The sequence below is a fragment of the Gadus chalcogrammus genome, chromosome 14 (genome assembly GCF_026213295.1).
Source record: "Gadus chalcogrammus isolate NIFS_2021 chromosome 14, NIFS_Gcha_1.0, whole genome shotgun sequence".
NCBI lineage: Eukaryota > Metazoa > Chordata > Actinopteri > Gadiformes > Gadidae > Gadus > Gadus chalcogrammus.
This window is the reverse complement of record NC_079425.1, coordinates 19,925,649-19,946,117: the sequence shown is the minus strand read 5'-3', so window position 1 is coordinate 19,946,117 and position 20,469 is coordinate 19,925,649. Positions and strand designations below refer to the sequence as shown.

Here is a 20,469-nt window from a genome sequence, read left to right as displayed (position 1 = left end):
TATGTCTGCTTGGACTTTCCCCTGTCCCTTTAGTTTGTGAGATTGGCCTATTTCTAGTTTTTATACTTAAACACTACAATTCATGAAAATATCGTTGAGGGACTTGCTAAATTTTACAACTCGGTGAGGCCAAAATCTCAAAAAGAATTGCTAGAAACGGCCGCTTGATGGCGACAGATAGCTTACAATGTCTATCTTAGGTGTTCAGCAACTAAAGTGGTTATGAAACTATACAGTCTAGTTATTGCTATTGGTAAATCGGTGTCGCAAAACGTTGGTTGTTATTAAGTCACACATGAAGATGAAAAGTAATTATTATCAATATTACTATAATAATAGTAAAAACAGGCTACTAATAATATTTTTTTTTTTTATTATATATTATAGTATTATTTTCATTTTTATTATGATTATTATTATGATTATGATTATTATTATGATGATCATTACAACATGGGTCACCTATATATTGCCCTAATCTTTCTCATGTATCATTTTACAATATTAGTTTCCGTTTACTTTCTGTTGGAGTAAATCAAAGCGAAAGAGTCCAAAGTATTATAAATAGGCTACTTGTGTATTTTTCTTTCTATTGAGGAGTAATCATTAGCTGGCGTGATGAACAAAACACATTGCCACGTAATGGCATTTACATATGACATAATTGGGATTTCTAGGACGTAGCGCGTCTCCAAATCCTTAGGACCCGCCCACTTCCTCTGTCAATCTGAGCCATCAAGCGGTCCCGAAGCCAGAGAAAAGTTACTGAGGACGATTGGGGAACGAACATGAGATACATGGGGAATTTCACTTTTTTACATTTAGCCATTTTTGGTGTGTTGCTTTCCATTTGCTCAGTGAAAGGTAAGAGCATTTGTAAATGTCTAACACCAAATTGTTAATCATCAAGTGAGCACATCTAAATTTGATTAGGTCTAAAAGGCAGGGTATTGCATTCAAATGGTTGTTTTCGCATGCTTACATGCTACATTTTGCTCCTATTGTCTTATTGGCTCTGTGCTTGCATTTCGTTTTTAGCTCATGAGTGTTTCTTTGTTCTTCTTTGTTGGCCAAGTACTGCGCTAAAACTCTAAAGCCCTCAATATTCCAAGCACGACAAAAAATCGATCATGACACAATCCATTAAGAAAAAGACTACTGTTTGGTGGTTGAAAGGATATAGGTCTACAAGAATAGCACAACTAGTTGCCAAATTCTTTGAACTAATCCTCAATTCGTGGTTTTGTCATTGCTTGGGTTGAATTTAGAAAATAACAGTCATTACACCATGCCTCTATTCATAGTGGATACCTTAACTTATCATTTTCGTACATTGAATGAGTAGGCACCGTAACGGGGCCACAATGATACAAGAACACTTCATTTTTGCTACACACAGAGGCGCACGGTGAACATACCTAATATGTGCTCACGAAATATGTGTATTGTTTTACAGCTGATATATATGGGGGTTTGTGGATGGCAGTGTGTGTTGGCGTGCGTGCGTGTTTATATATGCAGTGTGTAAGGTAGTATAGGCTATATTATTTGGGTGTTACACTTATGGCCTAATGTGCGTTACTGTTTGTGTGAATCAATCAATTATTGGTCCTATTCCTGGGGGTCCTGCTGATGCTATCATGACATCAGCAGGTGGGAGGTGGCAACCTCAGGCCACTCCGATCTTCCTGTTGTCATGTTGTGTAACTGGTGACACCTAAGCGGTTGTTGTTTTTGTGTTCAACCTGGCTAATCCTCCAATCTCTTAATCCAGCACATGACCACCTTCTTCCATCAAGTCCAGGTTAGGGCAGGTGAAATAACTGCGAGAATTTCAATGGATCCCTTTTAGAGAAACCATGTTCGAAACCACATCTAACAGTCACACACTTTATTAACCGTATTATTACATAAACGTGTGGTAAAACACATTTTTAACTATGATAAAAATTCGTTCTATTGCAATATTTTTAATATTTTAGGCACTTATTTTTGTTTCTCAATAGGGGCTATTCCCAGGGCCTTGTGTGCATGCTGCCGCATGTCCTTTTAGTCATAAATCCAGTCTACCCAGGACAAAGGTTTGGTTGTAACTGCGTGACATGGTTTTGAGTGAAACATTGAGCGGGTGTGAGATGTCAATTGTATGGGTAATCAAAAGCCAGGCAAGACCCAGACCTATTCACACGCCTTTGCTTTCTTACACGGTGAGATTAAGTACCAGCACAGGAACACCTGGACACAAACACCTTTTGATAGACTTATCATTGTCAATGAAATCAGTGATGAACAGCATAACCCGTCATCCTGTGAAAACATTGTGTGACATTGTATACAAAAGGCCAAACAAGACAAAGCAATCAATGGTTATAAATGAAGGTTAAAAGGTTATAAACGGATGTTTATTGTGTACATGAGTTCCCTTTCCTGCTGCTTTCAGGATCTTGAGTCCGCACTTTGGCCTCCCCACAATATAAGCCTCCTTTGTTTATTTATCTTTTTCATCCAAGTTCCGGGCACAGGAATCTGAGTGCAGCCTCAAAATGTATAGCTGATTACCATTCTCAATCGTCCTTCAAGTGTTTGTATTCATCCCGTTAATGTTACTTGGTTTGTTATTCAGGCAACTATTGTGAGGTGAATCTCTGCGACAATGGAGGTACGTGTGTCATGGCCGTCGGAGACGACCCCTTCATCTGCATCTGCTCGGATGGCTTCGCTGGAGACACCTGCAACCTCACAGAGACCGGTACGTTAGCCAACACATGTTGTTTACAACGGTTCCCACTAAGGGCTTTATTATGCATCAAGCTTCATTTGATTCTTTCGTTCTCTCTCTCTCTATCCCTCTCTTTTTCTTTTACTTTCTCTCTCTTTTCTCTCCTCTCTTTTTTCTCTCTTTCTTCCTCTCCCGGCCTGCTCGTGGGCGATGCTACCCCACAGGGCCCTGCAGTCCCAACCCCTGCAGGAACGACGGCTCGTGTGAGGCCATCAGTCCCACCCGGCGAGGGGACGTGTTTGGAGAGTACCTGTGCAGGTGCCAGCCGGGCTTCGACGGAGCCCACTGCCAGATCAGTGAGTCGGGGCGGGGCCGAGTCTCCTCCACCGGTAGAACGAAAGGCCACGGTCTGTCAGATGTAAACCACCCACAGATTGAGGAGGACCTTAAAGGGAGTGCTTTGAGGAGTCCCTCGCTTTCTAAGAAGGCTTCTGTTTGTCTCTCTTTCCGATTACTTTGGTCTAAGATGGGTCAGGGAGGGAGCAGGTCACATAGGATCTCACACACACGCACTCAGATAGACAGACAGACAGACAGACAGACGGACGGACGGACGGACGGACGGACGGACGGACGGACGGACGGACGGACGGACGGACGGACGGACGGACGGACGGACGGACGGACGGACGGACGGACGGACGGACGGACGGACGGACGGACGGACGGACGGACGGACGGACGGACGGACGGACGGACGGACGGACGGACGGACGGACGGACGGACGGACGGACAGACAGACAGACAGATGGACAGACAGATGGACAGACAGACATGCACACGTAGTATTAAACATTGGCCGACCTCAAGGTTGAAACCCCCGGGGTCCTTTTTTTTTCCCCCACCTACACAAACAAAAGTTCACAGAAACATACACCCACACACACACACACACACACACACACAAACACAGACACACATACACAAATCCCCCCCACACACAAGGATCGGCAGCGTGAGAAATGTTTAGTCAGCTTCTGAATTCCATGAAAGCCCTTCATTCAGCGGGTCGCTGTGGTCGTCCTGTTGGGCAAGCTAATCAAAGTCTGAGGGTGTTAGCATGCAGGAGGGCCCCTACACAGAGATCGAGCATTACGGCCCGCTTAATGCTTCTCACAGCCCCGCCGTGGCCCCCAAACAGGTTGAAGAATGGGGGAAATGTTCAGGAATTTCTTGCTATCCTCTTAACCTAAACCTGGGATTATAAATGTGTCTGGGAATCTAACGGGCACTACAGTCCAAGAGAGGATTGATGAATTCCTTTTCAAGGGAAAAAAACAAGACTTTTAATAAAGTAGCGTTTCTGAATATGGACCAAATTCCCCAAAACAAACAGTTAATACAATCAGAGTTAACTGATGGATTTAGATGTTTACATAGATACATCTAAATCCGGAAACAATTAATTAACCACATGGTTCTTATGAGGACGAATTGTTCTTATTCTGCTGCCAGCAATACAGAGTTTATCCAGGTTTATCTGTTAAACCAGCAGATTTTATGAAGACCACATTCAACCTGATTAAACCCAGAACAAATCAGATTGAACCATCCAACAGCAGTACATTCTGCCGTGTAAGCGGTACATTCTGCCGTGTAAGTGACCGCTCCCTTGCCGTGGGCCTGTGCCCTGTGTATTGAGTTGAGCCCCACAATGTGCGTGTGTTTGTGTCATTCTTGACTCAAGGCTAGGGGTTAACATGTTATCATGGGTTTGGTTAAACACCGGTGCTGACTGGTCACAGAGGCAGGGCAATGACTCATAGAGAGTTGTATCTGAAAGTTTCTTTCTCTCTCACTTGCTCACTAAAAATATTAATCTATAAATGAATGTGGTACCCAGTGTTGTCTCTGTTACTTTGTTCTGGTAAAACAAACAATGTCCTAATCATAGCCCTACCAGCCCTTGTTTAAAGTATGTTTTTTCTATTTAGCAGGCTTAACATGACTCATATGTGCCTTTGCACTACGACCATCCACTTCTCCAGCACTCACTGCAGTTGACAGTGTGCCACCTTGTGGTTAATATAGGTAATAACAACATGGGGTGATTTTAGGGAATCGCACCTGATGTGAAAAGGCTTTTAAACAATCCTAATCAGCTGGTAACTCAGATTTCTTGTTCACCGGCTCTGACCCAGTAGGAAGGTTTTCTTTGTCTATATGTCACGTTTTGATTAACATTTGTTAATTTACACTATGCCTGCTTGGATGATGACGATGTCGTCTTATGTGTAAACAATAACTATAATCTCTTGACTTTGTTTTCTTGCAGATGTAAATGACTGTGCTAACCAGCCCTGTAAGAACAAGGGTGTCTGCAGAGACCTGGATGGGGACTACACGTGCCAGTGCCCCTCACCATATGTTGGGAAGCAATGCCATCTACGTAGGTCCACCAAATACTGAAAACGGAAAACATTTCAGGCTTTACGTCTTAATTGACCTCTCAATGTTCAAACTGCAAGATGGTTGATGTTTCAAATGTATCTCTATATTATGGCGGAATGATAAGCAAGTATTTTGGCTAAAAACCCAGTACATATCCAGATGTTAATATACCATGTATTCATTGTGTTACAATTGCTAACACTGCCCCCGTGTGGAAATTCAATGATACTGACCATGATTTGTAGCGTCAGTGTCATCAGATCATATCCATATCGTTGCCCAGCCTTAAGGCTTAGTTATGGTTCCACGTCGGCGCAACGCTAGGGGGCTTACCTTGCGTCGAGGCGACGCAGCAGCAAGGGCTGTGATTGGTCCACTCACTAAAACCCGCCGCATTAACCAAACCAGGTTCACGACTGCGTCGAAGCGCCTGCGTGGTCCTTGCGTTGCGTCGACGTGGAACCACCACTAGGCCTTGAGTGTAGCACACGTCAGTGGTGACACCGGCCGATCACTGCCCCTCAGGCTGCACCGCTCTGCTGGGGATGGAAGGCGGGGGGATCCTGGCCTCCCAGGTCTCGGCCTCCTCCATCCACTATGGCGTGATGGGCCTGCAGAGCTGGGGCCCCGGCCTGGCCCGCCTCAACAACCAGGGCATCGTCAACGCCTGGACCTCCGCAGCAGACGACAGGAACCCCTGGATAGAGGTGAGGACGAAACACCAAAACACATGAAACCAGGCACTGGATCAGATCTGGGACCTCTAGGAGATAGGCTTTGGGCCAGGCTTGCAATGGTAACACCATTCTGTGTTGTTTTGAACATACTACTCAAACATCAGTTGTTATCTTATTTTATTTAATCTTTCCATGATTTGATATTCCGGTAATTATCTGCTGCCCACGATGACTTCAACCTGATACTAACAGTATTAACTATATATGATCGATGTATTCTCCAGCGCTGAGAGTGTCTAACAAGGCCCTGTCGCTGGCTTTAGGTCAACATGGGGAAGAAGATGCGTATGTCGGGCATCATAACTCAAGGCGCGAGCCGCATGGGCACAGCAGAGTACATCAAGGCCTTCAAGATCGCCACCAGCTTCGATGGCAGCAGCTACTCCGTCCTGCGAGTGGAGGGCATGAGGCATGACAAGGTACGTTTCCCCCTGGGGTGGAGATTAGAGGGGTGGTTTGGGGAGATCGTTTCAGATTCAGTAAGCAGAATGTTTGCGCTGACTCCTCTCATTTCTCTAATAAATCGGTCTTTGCTATTAAGCCCAAATACCTGCCTTTTAAAGGGGTGATATCATGCATTTTCCCGTTGCTTTAGACTGTTATATGACGTATGTATGCATGTTTTACATCTGCTAAGATAGAAACATCCAACTCCAAGTAAGGGGGAGTATTCGCAGCCACTGGGAAATGTTGAAAAAAACACTCAAACTTTACCTCCGTGATAGTGTGACGTGCAGTGGGCGTGCCTGAAGTGCAGGAGTCGCAACTCCCGGCTACCTGCAATGCTTACAACTTCTCGGGTGTGAATTTGCCAACACACGCGGATACCCTATATTAATAGTATATTAGCAAATGCAATTATTAACCCTAAAAAAGGATGATATGCGATCTTTAAAATGGAGGGCTTTTACTTTGATAATCCAGGATCACCTGCTGGTGTTGTTGTATTTCGGTGTACTTTCCCTAGCGTCAGTTAACACAGGGCTTGTCCTCCACAGGTCTTTGTGGCCAACATAGACAACGAAAGCACCAAGACCAACCTGTTCGAGCCCCCTGTGGTGGCCCAGTATATCCGGGTCATCCCTGTGGTGTGCCGAAAGGCCTGCACCCTGCGCATGGAGCTGGTGGGCTGTGAGCTCAATGGTGAGGGCGAGGCGGGGGGAATCCCAAATGGTTTGATCCAGTGGGCAGTCAAGTCCCAACCTGTAGCGCCATTCAATAGAATTGTGCAACGCATTGTTTATTGCAATTCCTTGCCTCTATGCAGTTGTTGTTGTTGATATCTTGTGGAGAATTCTCTTTTTTTTATTATGTTTTCAGTGTTTCCCGGAAAAATACTATAATGATTACGTTGATAGACTCTTCTTGCAGTTTGGACCAAATATGATCTTTACAGTATGCATTACAGTCGTAAAACTATAAAAGCAGTCCACAGTATATTTGATCTGTCTGTTCGAAAACATATACAGGGTGCACCCTGTAACCGTGCAACCCCATACCCCCCCCAAATGTTCCACAACGCAGGGTTTTTATGGAGTTAGGTCCACAAAAGTTGGTGACAGTCCCGATTTTGGTTCTCAGGCCCAGCATGTTGACAGCTGCTTCATGCACTTTACTGCATCTTGACAGCTGCTACATGCACTTCACTGCATCTTGACAGCTGCTACATGCATTTTACTCAATGTTGGCTTTTCTTCTCTGATCCTTGCTCCTGTGGTATTTTTTTATCCTCTGCTTTTGGTGTTTGGGTATGCCCTTGTAAGGCCCTTGTAGGCCATCCAATAATTTAATTCTGGCCAAAGCATTCTGACATTTTTGTCCGAGCACTTGATTTATTGACCTCTTGCGAGATGTAGGGCCCTATTTTAACGGTCTGAAATGCAAGTGAGAAGCGCCAAGCGCAAGTAGCTTTGTGAGCGGTTCTCCGGCGATGTCGCTAGTTTACCGAAAAATGACTCTTGCGCCCGGCGCATATCTAAAAAGGGTTGGTCTGAAGTAGCCTAATTACCCGTAGGTGTGGTTTGGGCGTAACGTGCAACAAACCAATGAGTGTGCCAGCTCCCATCCCTTTTAATAGCCATGAGCGCATTTGAATCTGACAAGTTGATATTTTGACAGCGCGTCTGCAGTCTCCGATGAGATAGATGCACATGAATTTCAAACTGCAAATGGCTCAGTTTATGGCCAAATAATATGGCCTAATTCACACATGGAATAAGGTTTTCTTCCACACGAGTCCTCAAATAAATTTCGGCAAAGAAAACTATTATGATATAACATATGATATGCAGTAACTGTGGTTCTATTTAATGATATACGCAATACATTATAAACATTGTTTCTTATCAGTATTGTATGCATTATCGTTATCGACACTCACTCGCGGTAAAACAATGTTTTCTCACGATCAAATACCCATCAATCCTAAAAGTTATGGGCATGTACACGATGTCTGTGTCAAGAAAATATGTGTTTGCTGTACGGTGTTTGCAGATGCATTGATTTAAAAGTACAACTTATTACCGCTGTATCAGCTGTACTTTACCAAATGATGAGATGAGGTAGATGAGAGAAGCAAAGTGTATGCGCGAGGTGCACAAGCAACATTATGCATGCGCCCTTAAAATAGCATCTGAACAACGTGCCACTGACTTTAAACCAGGTATTTCCTGGTTTGTGGCGCAAGTGGTTTCTGAAACGTCAAAATAGCACCAGGGAACGTACGGCCATAACACGCCTCCTCCTTTCGCCGAGCCGCCCCTTGGGGCGCAAGATCATTCCCTAATTTACCGACGCGTGGCGCAGGAGGGAAAAGAACGCTCTGCGCCAGTTAGACACTAGCAAAGACACATGCGCCGGTGATTAAGTCAATTGCGCCGGATGCAAGATAGGGCCCGTAAAGTGAATTTCAACTGATATGAAAATATGTCAAATAAACTGTCTTCCCTAGTTTCATTCAAAACGCTATATATTTTTGATTCTTGCTTCTCTATTTGTATTTTTTTCTTCTTTGGGTTACAATCATTGGGTGTTTTTCTTTCTCTATATTCCTGCCCCTCTTCTATTCTCTGCTCTTCTCCTCTGCCGTCTCTTTCCCTCTCCCCTGCTCCTCTTCGTTTTCCATTCACAGTCCGTTCAAACACGACAGGTTGCTCCGAGCCCATGGGGATGAAGTCCCGCCTGGTCTCAGACGGCCAGCTGACCGCCTCCAGTGCCCACCGCACCTGGGGCATCGACAGCTTCACCTGGCACCCTCAGTTTGCCCGACTGGACAAGCAAGGGAAGACAAATGCATGGGCAGCCGCCACTCACAACCGCTCAGAGTGGATCCAGGTGAGGAGATGTCTCATGGAGTAGAGTGGTTTGATCTATGTCAGGGTCATCGCTAAGGCATGATCAGGAAACATGAATGCAGAAGAAGATGCTTGTGGAAAAAGTGAAAGTAGATTTTGTTTTATCGAACCTTTGTCTGTTTCCGTGAGTGTTTAGATATCACTGCAGAGTTGATTCCATAGTCTGTAGTACTCTTTCAGCTCGTTGGAGGTGGCGTTTTTGAATAACGATGCACAATTTAGCCTTGAGGTCGAGTTACGGATGGACGTCGACTTAACGCAATGGGGTACATGGACCCATTACGTCCTTGCAGACCCTCCTCACGTCCACCGCAAGGCCTGACGTGTGCCTACCAAAAATTGTTACCTTGCGTCGCGTTGACGCAGCAGCAAGGGCTGTGATTGGCCCACTAACATAAACCCGACGTTAACCCGACACAGAACCAAAACAGGTTCACGACAACGTTGAAGCGACTGCATGGTCATTGCGTTGCGTCAACGTCCAACCATAACTCTCCCTTTTAGAATTGTTCATATACCGGGGCAGGGTGTCGTTGGGGCAGAGTGTGACGTGTTGTTCTGCCGGTGCTCCCGTGCTTACAGGTGGACCTGGAGAAGACCAAGCGTATCACAGGCATCATCACACAGGGGGCCAAGGACTTTGGCGTGATGCAATTTGTGTCCATGTTCAAAGTGGCCTACAGCGATGATGGGCAGATCTGGACCGTGGTGAAAGAGCAGAACGGCTTCAAGGAGCAGGTCAGATAATCTCGTGATTCTGAACAACATTCTTCCCCAAGCCTCACCCAGTCAGGACATACTCACTCCGCTCATTAGGGTCTGGAAGGTCTGCCGTCGAGAGTGCTTTTCGAGTGGCGACAATCATACTTTGCGGACGATTGGATTTGCTGGGACCAGTCGGATCCCGCAATCTAGCTGACGTGTACTCAAGCACTGATTGGCCAAAGTAAACACAATTTGTGAAGATTGCAAACAAACAAAGCAACAATACCAGGGCAACATCAATATTAATATATTAATTAAGCTTTGGTAAAAATATGAAAAATTGCACAAAATGGCAAGTCAGATCTGAAAAATGCCATTGCCCGGTGTGGTCATTATCTTCACCTTTCACTGGGCTACGCTGATAGGTTGACAGAAATAATATCTTGAGGAAAAACTCGGGGCGGGCCTGCAACACTTCACAGGGCTAGCTTCTTCCCAAAAACCGGTTCTCAAAGTGGCGCTGAGTATTTGTACCCATGACTGTGAATGGGACTTTGTCATGCCATGTTCTGCTTTGTCGCGTCTCATCTTCCGTCTCATCGCTGCTGCCAGGGGTATTGAACGTAGCTGGGCCCTTATTATGTCAAAGGCCGGACTTTTGGGAATACAAACTAGAACGCACAGTTTATTTATACACAGACCCACATCTTTGTTTCACCCAGTTGCAAAAATCCCTCCTATTCTCTTCCTCTTGTATATGGTCCCTTGTTCCTTTATCTTTTTGGGAGGAGAAGTGATGGTCATCACTCCCTGAGGCCTAGAGGATTAGTGCTTATTCTTTTACACAAGCATGGCCTGTTCTCTGCACCTTTCAGCAAAGGAGGAGAACAACGCTCTAGTCAAGGACAATGCTTGGATGCAGATGTAATAAAGAAAAAAACGTTGATCTTTTTTTTTATAAGGGGTAGAGCTGCCAAGCATTTGATTCAATGATACCGCCAGAGGCTCTCAGGGAACCCTCTGAATGACTAGGCGGGGGAGTTCAGGTGGAAGGGTGTCAGCTTGCCGGCTTAACTCCTCCAGATGTACGAGTCCTTTTCAGCGCAGCATCACAACCATTGTGTTTTTTTGAGAATATACTGTTTCAAGTGACTCAGAAAGATCCCACCATGTGAGCAATATTTCGGATTACCATTTAGATCAGGCGGATCGCTGCTCTTCGTTCACCTCTGACCCGTTTTCTCTCAAATTTTCCCCCCTCAGATCTTCCTGGGTAACGTCGACAACAACAGTCATAAGAAGAACTTGTTCGAGCCGGCGTTCTACGCCCGCTACGTGCGCGTGGTGCCCTGGGAGTGGCATGAACGCATCACCCTACGCATGGAGCTTCTGGGCTGCGATGACTAGAGGGCCTGAGACCTGCGGGACCGGCCTTCAGTCTCACCCTCCCTCGCTCTCTCTCTCTCTCTCTTGGATCATAAGCACTAGCCTGCTGTACTTCCCCAGTTCACAGTGAGGTCAGATGTATTGCATTCACCTCAACATCCCATAGATGTCCCATTCTACCACTCTGGAATAGAGCTGATGTCTTCCCAGTTTTGTTGGTTGTTGAGAACCATCAAAAAAAAATGTGTATGGAGTTCGGTTAGCGTAGCAGTTATAGATTTACATTTTATTATAATGCTTGCTTTTCTTGCACATGTGTGTATGATTGATTTGCTTCGACGTGTATGTTAATTTGAAGAACCGTGTGTGAGATGCTCACAATGTGTTGGTGAGTTGCACCTGCCAGGTGAATTCATCATCCACACACAGGCCCTGCGAAGAGAGAGCTGCTGGGACAACAACTGAGGCTGGACAAAGCTCTGTGCAGCGACATGCATTATGGGATATCTTAGTTTGGATCATAGCTGAGTGGATTATGTGTGGATGGAGGGAGGAGTTAATAATTAAGACATGGCATGTGATTGAAAATCCAATATGTCCATGATGATAAACTGTTTTGCACTTTTATACAATTTAGGATATGACTTAATATTGCCAATGTTCGAAACGCTTGTGGAGAGTGACTCAATAACTATTTGTGTGTAAAAAATATGTTTCAGAAATTATGTAGAAGACGTTTTACTGCTGTTTTTCTCACCAATAAAATGGATTAACTAAATCACTGACTTACCTCTATCTCGTCAGCTCCTGACAAAGTGCACTAGGTGTCAAAGGTCACGGGCCACACCCAATGCATCCCTGCCAACACCCCCACCCAATTAACTTTCCAGTACCTTTCAGGAGGCCCTATGCCCAGTGGGATGATGGTGTCCCTATGCTGTATGTGTTTTAAAGATGATGTGGTGACCCCCCCCTCCCATAGTGACCTCAAGGGTTTATTATTTGTAGAAGGGGTGTGGAGGGGATTCTCTCAAGGCCCCATAAAAGCATTCACATTGAATGAAGTTTGTCATGATGAAGGGGTTTACTTTGTCCTTCATGAATCAACTATTTGCATCACAGTCTGTCTGTGGGTGGCATTACAAAGGGGAAGCTTTTTGCTCTCTCTCTTTAACAAGTTATGGCGATACCCGGGGGCCATTATCAAATCTCAATGACCTTAATGATTGATTCAGCGCCTCTCCGTGCTCTTTGAGTCCATCATGGAGAGCATGAAGAACTCTTAAACAGCGTGTGACTGCATTCTGACGTCTGCATTCTCCATGCAGGACCACTGGGCCACGTCCTGCTGCTTAGAGGGGTAATGACTTCCTGTTAGCCACCCCATCTCCCTGCTAGGAGACTAGTTCTGGTATGTAGGCCCCTGGCTATAGCTTTCATGTTTAAGAAACGAAGACAGCCCTTCTCCTACACATTTGTCCACACTTGTTGCATGTGTGTGTCTGTGTGCACGTGGGTGTGTGTTTTTCTGTTTAATATATGGTTGCATGTTTTGCATACTTTTGTGTTTGCCATAACTTGTGGATTGCAGTAAAAATACAGTGTTGATCAAAACATTTGAAAGAAATTGCAGTACTAGCTGGGACGATCAGGGGACAAACATCTGCTTTGGAGTTCATGCACGCCGGCGCGCACCCCCACACGCACACACACACACACACAGACAAACAAACACACACACAAACACACAGCAATCAACAGCTATCAACAGCTGGGAATAAAAATCGGTGGTGTTGTGGTAAATATTGTGAAACTGAAAAGATCTGTAGATATAATCTGTTGGAGTCAAACCAGGAAATATTTTGTGCAGATAATTGTGGGGGGCTGAAAAGTAGTTGTTGGATCACGTTTTTCTTTTCAAAATAAACTACTTGTGTATCTAAAGTCTAAACAAGCAACTAGTTACTGTCGTCCAACCGAACTCAAACAACAAGTAGGCCTAGCAGAGAACAAATAAAAACACTTAATAATTTTTTATGAGATGTTTTTAAATTGTATTAAGAAGAATTTTGTCTACGTCCTTTAGAACTGAACTCTGGTTGTTATTAAGAGTGTCTTTAGCGAGCGTAATTGCCCAAGGGTTCCATTGGGTGCCAGGGTTAGGGGGGGTCATAAACATATGGGCCTCATTTATGGGCTGCAGCACTTTGAGATTGTTACTGTGGTTTAGGCCTATAGTAATACTATTGACTTGACTAGACTTAAATAACCGAGTTTCTTTCCTCACCAACATTTGGATTTATATTTACTAAATATTATATACTTTATATTTATATTTTCTTAACACGTGTTTTCCAATGTGTTTACCTCACCAAGGGAGATAATTACTTACCCCTACCCTTGCGTCATCTCTTGACTTGCGAGGCTTTCGGCTTGTCAGTTTGTTCTGCTGATTTCTGGCGTGTAGTCCTACATCTCCTTGGCTTCGTCCTTTGCGTAATTTCTTTTCCGTTCAACCATTACCTGAAGCCTTCATAAATTATTCGAAACAGTTGGATCGATAATAGCGGTAAGACATTTTAAATAACAGCCATTGTTGTGTGCATGTGCATGTTATTTTCCCTAGGTCCCTCAATTGTCGTTGATTTAGAACATTTGATTTAAAATAACCTTCATACTTCATATATAGTATAGCGATTCCTTCTTAGGTTGTTTAGATTAACGTGTTCTAGCAAGCTTTTCTAAACATACGATAGGCCCTATCTAGTGAAAAAATGCAAAAGGCAAAGATCATCATACATTAAAAACTAACAACCTGAAACAGGATCTCAGATCAGGTAGAAGTGCGGACCTGTGATCAGAAAAAAGAGTGGGGGAAGTTAAAACAGTTTGGCATTTCCGAACGTTGACAGTTAATTTGTTCATAAACATATATTTTTCTTTACAGTTTTTGAAAACACAATCTGAAAAATAAATATTAAAATGCTTGAAAACCACTAAATCACCTAGAATGGACCAAAAGTCAGTGCAATGCACAGTAATATAACGCTGCCATCTGCTGGTACTTTTGGTGGCACTACACGATGAATGCTAATTGAGTCACAATATAATAGTGTATTGTGTCACGCTTTATAAATCTATATATTGACCAAAGTCGACGATGGTCTCTGTTGCTCCTTTTTTATTATTTGGAAAAATAACCTTATTTTTGCAACAGAGCCAAGGATTGGACCAGGGCACCCAAGGAAACACTTTTGAGAATAATTCCAAAGCCTTCAGAATGCATGGGCATTACACTGGTCTCCAGCTGATCATCGGACATCTATTTCTCTCATGCTTGGCTGAATCTGGTCCCAGTGACTACTTCTACCAAGACTTCCTTAATGGAAATGGCCATGGAGAAGGTTTGCACTCATTCCTGCAATAACAAACCAAGCGATGGTTGCAAGCACAAATCTCCAAATGCACAAGTATCCATATTAGTTCATAGTTCAAAATCAAACGACACAGGTCGTTTTTTAAACACTTTGTCTGCAACCCGACGTCGTACATTTTGCCTCCTTTGTTCCAATAGTCAGTAGTGTGAAGCTGTACGTGGTCACCAGTCAGCAGGCTGTGCTTCCCGTGCGCGGGGGAAATGCCACCCTGCCGTGCAGGTTCTGGTATGACCCTGAGCTCCGCGGCCCACGGAGGGTCCGGGTGAAGTGGTCCTGGCTCCCCGCCGGCGGGGGCCGGGAGGAGGAGGACGTGTTGGTGGCCATCGGGCCGCGCAGCCGGAGCTTCGGACGCTTCAGGTTATTCGTTGATTTATGTTCTCTATTGGAGAGGGGTTCTCTATTGTTGGTTGTATGTAAATTGGGATTTCAACTTCCTCAATCCCGGAAAGACGATAACAAAAAAGTTCCAAATTTGTGATAACAGAATGCAGGGAAAAGTTTACCGTTGCTTTTCGATCTGTTGAACATGTGCGACGGGCCCTGGGGAAAAAAAACTATTACCACCAGGTGTGAGTGTGATTAGCCGTTACAAGCCGTTTTGATAATCTGCCTCTTCTGACATCACAAGTGGGTGTGTCCTCCTAGATTTTTGCTGGATAGATCCGTCCACCAAGTGGACTGTAGAAAACGTTACTCAACTATTGGTCATACATCTAGGTGGGCACGCCCACTTGTGATGTCAGATGAGGCAGATTTTCAAAAACGGCTTGCATTGGTAATCACACTCTGGCGGTATAATATGTCGCCGTTAAACAACACTACACTCTACCTTTATGTCTGAGCAATGGTTCCGTCCCTCTGTCCGTCCCCCAGGGGCAGGGTCCACCTCAGACAGGACTTCCCGGGGGACGCCACCCTGGTGATCGGCGGGCTCCACCTGAACGAGTCGGGCCGCTACCGCTGCGAGGTGGTGGACGGACTGGAGGACAGGAGCGCTGCAGTGGATGTGGAGCTGAGAGGTGGGGCCAGCCCTGGGGCGTTCACACTCCTGGGCTCAAACTACTAGTAGGCCTACACACTGAATGTAATGTCCCTCAGCAACGGCCATTGAAGCTTGCTATTCCCAGGTGGTGGATGGTATACAGTTAGTTGTGTTTTCTACAACGGCCATCTTAGAGGATGGAAGGATCAACAACTTCTTTCCCTTACCACTAGACTGCGTCAGCAGCTTGAACAATGGATACATCTTCTGGTCTGAGTGGCCCTCAATGTTTCTTTCATCCTTCAAAGGCAGTGCACTCATCTCAACGTTAACAAATTCGTGCCAATGATACAGAACTTTGAGAACAAATACAAAAAAAGAATACTCACGCCGAGTTGCACAGTAATACATATGGGAGCTACGTTTAGAATACTTATTTTGACCATTAAATCAATGTTTTACATTAGATAAGCCTGTGTAACACCACAGTCTGTGGGTATTACGAGTTTCTGGCACAACAGCGCCCCCCTCTGCCCCCAGCAGCATATGAACCAAATCACACTCATCAGTTTACAATTCTAGAAACCGCTTCAGTCTCAGAGACATTGTCAGTATGGACCCTGATGATGATCATTACCACTCATGGTGTTTTCATCAGATACATTTGTCTTAGTAGTGATTATAGTGTTTAAAATCGGACAGCTGTAATTATTGTATAAAACGTATTGTGACAAACCCCTGCACCCCTTTTGGTCATAGCTGTTACTACAAGGGCAGGGCTAGGTATCAGTATCCTAATGACTGATTTGACTACACCTGATTGATTCTATATACGATACGATGGGATACGATACAACTCTATTTGTCAGTTTGTGCTGAAATTATTTTTGCATCCCTGGTCAGCTAATTTAAGGAACAGAGGACATTTACATACATATAAGACATATAGCATCAATAGACAAACATGTAGACACACATGTGAGATATAAAGCATAGACAAACAGGAAAGTCTCACACTATATGTGATACATGAGTCTCACGTAGTCTCTAACATCTAAAATTCCATATCCCTGCATTTAAACATTATTACCCCTAGATGTTTGTTTGACCTTATTTTGTACTATTTCAATAAATGACCTTGTTGATTTAAAATGTATCTCAGTTAGTTGACTCCCGTTATTATGCGATGGTGTACGAGTCCAGCGTTACAGTATCCAATGTCCCCCGTGATAACCACACGTTCTGTCCCTCCCAGGTGTGGTGTTCCCCTATCAGCCGCCTCGCGGACGCTACCAACTCAACTACCAGGGGGCCCGCCAGGTCTGTGAGGAGCAGGACTCCACCCTGGCCACCTTCGACCAGCTCCTCCAGTCCTGGAAGGACGGGCTCAGCTGGTGCAACGCGGGCTGGCTGGCGGACGGGACGGTCCAGTACCCCATCACCCGGCCCAGGGTGCCCTGCGGAGGCCAGCGCCTGGCCCCGGGGGTCCGCAACTACGGCCGGCGGCACCTCCACAAACACCACTACGACGTCTTCTGCTTCTCCTCCTCCCTCCGCGGTGAGATGGTTTGGGATCACGTCACTTCCAGGGGCTCAAGTCACTTCCAGGGGCCCAAGTCACTTCCAGGCGCTCAAGTCACTTCCAGGGTCTCAAGTCACTTCTAAATTTTTGCTGTGAAGGGCAATCAAAGTATCTGTGATGACAAAACATTTGTTGTAAGACCCTTTGTTGCTTCTAAGTACTTGGTTTAATAGTGCATGATAATGGGAAGAAACAAGAAGCAATATGAACCAAGCATGCTCACAGAAGCAATGGGTGCACATGGTTCTTCTAGGGAACACAGTTTGACGTTGCACAGAGACTTTAACAGTGATGGACACGCGACTGTATTCCGCCACTGTTACAGTCTTTTTGTGCTGATCCAAAGAACAACCAGCTAAGACACCCTGAATTCCCGCCAATATGTTCTTGGATGTTCCGGTCATGTGGTGTGCCGGAGTACCGGACAACAAAAGGACTCCTGTGTGTGTGTGTGTGTGTGTGTGTGTGTGTGTGTGTGTGTGTGTGTGTGTGTGTGTGTGTGTGTGTGTGTGTGTGTGTGTGTGTGTGTGTGTGTGTGTGTGTGTGTGTGTGTGTGTGTGTGTGTGTGCATGCAGGGCCGTAGCACCAAATCCTGGGCCCCTATACTGTAGCTACTGATGGGCCCCCCTGCGCCAGATTGTTGACGGGGGGGGGGGGGACTGGCCGAGAGGTGAAAATATATTTTTGGTCATGGGCCCCCCCTCTGCCTTGGGCCCCCCCACAACTGTCCCCTTTGTCCCCGCAGTCCTACGGCCCTGTGTGTGTGTGTGTGTGTGTGTGTGTGTGTGCGTGTGTGTGTGTGTGTGTGTGTGTGTGTGTGTGTGTGTGTGTGTGTGTGTGTGTGTGTGTGTGTGTGTGTGTGTGTGTCTAATCTAATCGTGCGCCTTGTGGTTCCTCAGGGGACGTGTACTACCTCACGCACCCAGACAAGCTGAACCTGACCGCGGCCCAGGAGGCGTGCAATGAGGACGGGGCCCAGATCGCCACGGTGGGCCAGCTCTACGCCGCCTGGAAGTTCACCGGGCTGGACCGCTGCGACGCCGGCTGGCTGTCGGATGGCAGCCTCCGCTATCCCATAATAACGCCCCGGTACAACTGCGGTTCCTCTGAGCCCGGAGTGAGAAGCTTCGGATTTCCCCCACCGCAACACAAGCACGGCGTTTACTGCTTCAAGTCTGCTGCCGATTAAACACAACGTTGAAAGAAGCACTCCACTCCGGTGGCGGATACGTCACAGCGGATTCACAGTGCACTCCCACCTATTGATATCGAGAATAGACGAGAATCTCCTGCCAGAACATAAAATTCAAAGTCAAAGTCAGCTTTATTGTCAATTCCAAAATATGTGCCAGACAAACAGAGGAATCGAAATTGTGTTTGTCTCTGACCCACGGTGCAATAAGGAGAAAATCAGGCATTGAGGAGGATACCTCAGATAGAGTCAAGCATATCAGAAAACCTGTAATCCTTATACATTCACAGTATACTGTTTGTGTGACAGTACATTAATGAACACAGCATCATCGGCCCAATGAGGTTTTTTTTTAATTCAGAGAAAGTTTTACATAAGGAAATGTATGTTACTGTTATTTTTACCTTGTTTTTCAGCCTTTACTCCAATGTACTCCAACTCATAATAATCCATCTATTGTTGGATGGATTTTATTCCGATAAAGAATTGGAATTATTTACCAACAGGGCACAAACAAATATATTGTTTTTTTATGCTTTTCAGCCAGAAGGTGGCAGTATAGTTCCATTTAGTTTCCCAATGACAGCAATCTTTGCACATTCTGTCCTGCTTGACTTTTCTGTCTGGATCGTAGACTGAATATGAGTCTGGGTGAATAGATGATGGCATTACAGTCATCTCACTATACTGCATTTATTGTACTTTGTTGCACTAAAGCAATGGTAGAAGTTATGCTAAAATTATGAAAACAAGAAACAAAACCAAAGTATGTAATTTAACACTGCAGCAATGCGACACTTAATGTCACATGCAACATTTGACACACATGCTGCACATATGTTGGAATGCTCTGTCGGCTGCTCATACACAGCAATAAAGAACAACTAAATGTTATAAGAGAATACCTTGACAACAAATGTTAACTACGTTTTTCTTTCTTTATGTGAAAGGCACTGGAAAAAAAACATATGTTAACTGGTGTGTGTGTGTGTGTGTGTGTGTGTGTGTGTGTGTGTGTGTGTGTGTGTGTGTGTGTGTGTGTGTGTGTGTGTGTGTGTGTGTGTGTGTGTGTGTGTGTGTGTGTGTGTGTGTGTGTGTGTGTGTGTGTGTGTGTGTGTGTGTGTGTGTGCTTGTACAATCACTTCGTTGATCTCATCGTGCAGTGATTAAGAGAAAACATTTTCCTCCCGGAGCAGTCATGGGGTAATGACCCAATGCAGCGTCCAGGGTATGCTTAATGAAGCATTTGTGAAAAAATTAAATAAACTGTACTCAGAAAGTAACACGGGGGTTGAGTGGAAAGTGATTCAACAATGCTGACGTGGAAAAAAGAACATCTTCTAATGTTGAAAAAAAAATAGGTGACGTGGTAAGATAAACACCTTTATCCTCGGGCAAGAACTATGCAATCAATCCTGCCACAAATAGATGCATCCTTCTAACCATCGCCGAGGTTATGGAGGGAAGAGTAAAGTGCAGCCTAAGTGATATTTTGGAATAACTTCGGTAAAACCGCATTGCATTGGTTTTGTACAGCTTTATACAAAAGAGTGCTGTCTAATATCATTTGGATGACACCCCTCAGGTTGGTTGCTGATCTTGGAATAAAAGCAATACTTTATCTTTAATAGGCATCATACACACATTCTTTATACTGAAGAGGAACGGGCTACTACAGAGAACATATATGAGAAGGGGGAACTATGAACTTGAATATTGAATATCAAATTCCTTTGAATTGGTATTTATAAAAATAGAATAGGCTGTGGCTGTGCAATAATAAACTCAATAGATTCAAAGTGTCTGTTAATCATACTATGAAACTCTCTACCCTACGGTTAGAATAAAGTAAAGCTGGGGGGTAGGGCGAAAATGTTTGGAAAAGACAGCAACAGAAACATCTGCTTCAAATAAACAATGTTAC

At 44.8% G+C, this 20,469-nt stretch overlaps 2 protein-coding genes across 3 annotated transcripts; both read left to right on the top strand.

Moving 5' to 3' along the window:
• Window positions 1-705: 705 nt before the first annotated feature.
• On the top strand, window positions 706-12,127 carry LOC130403870 (lactadherin-like). 2 transcript variants are annotated; one of them, XM_056608384.1, is made up of 10 exons: window positions 706-864; window positions 2,624-2,749; window positions 2,944-3,075; window positions 5,056-5,169; window positions 5,697-5,878; window positions 6,172-6,327; window positions 6,907-7,051; window positions 9,057-9,241; window positions 9,844-9,999; window positions 11,230-12,127. In XM_056608384.1, exons 1-10 carry the CDS (start codon window positions 789-791, stop codon window positions 11,371-11,373), a joined length of 1,416 nt encoding a protein of 471 aa, XP_056464359.1. In that variant the 5' UTR covers window positions 706-788; the 3' UTR covers window positions 11,374-12,127. The 2 variants fall into 2 exon arrangements, with proteins under 2 accessions (XP_056464359.1, XP_056464358.1); XM_056608383.1 differs by having other exon boundaries at window positions 9,039-9,241.
• A 1,565-nt stretch (window positions 12,128-13,692) lies between these two features.
• LOC130403531 (hyaluronan and proteoglycan link protein 3-like) lies at window positions 13,693-19,450 on the top strand. The gene is made up of 6 exons (XM_056607926.1): window positions 13,693-13,921; window positions 14,570-14,756; window positions 14,927-15,146; window positions 15,663-15,808; window positions 17,027-17,329; window positions 18,253-19,450. The coding sequence occupies exons 2-6, from the start codon at window positions 14,633-14,635 to the stop codon at window positions 18,540-18,542; spliced, it is 1,083 nt and encodes a 360-aa protein (XP_056463901.1). The 5' UTR covers window positions 13,693-13,921; window positions 14,570-14,632; the 3' UTR covers window positions 18,543-19,450.
• The last annotated feature ends 1,019 nt before the right edge of the window (window positions 19,451-20,469 follow it).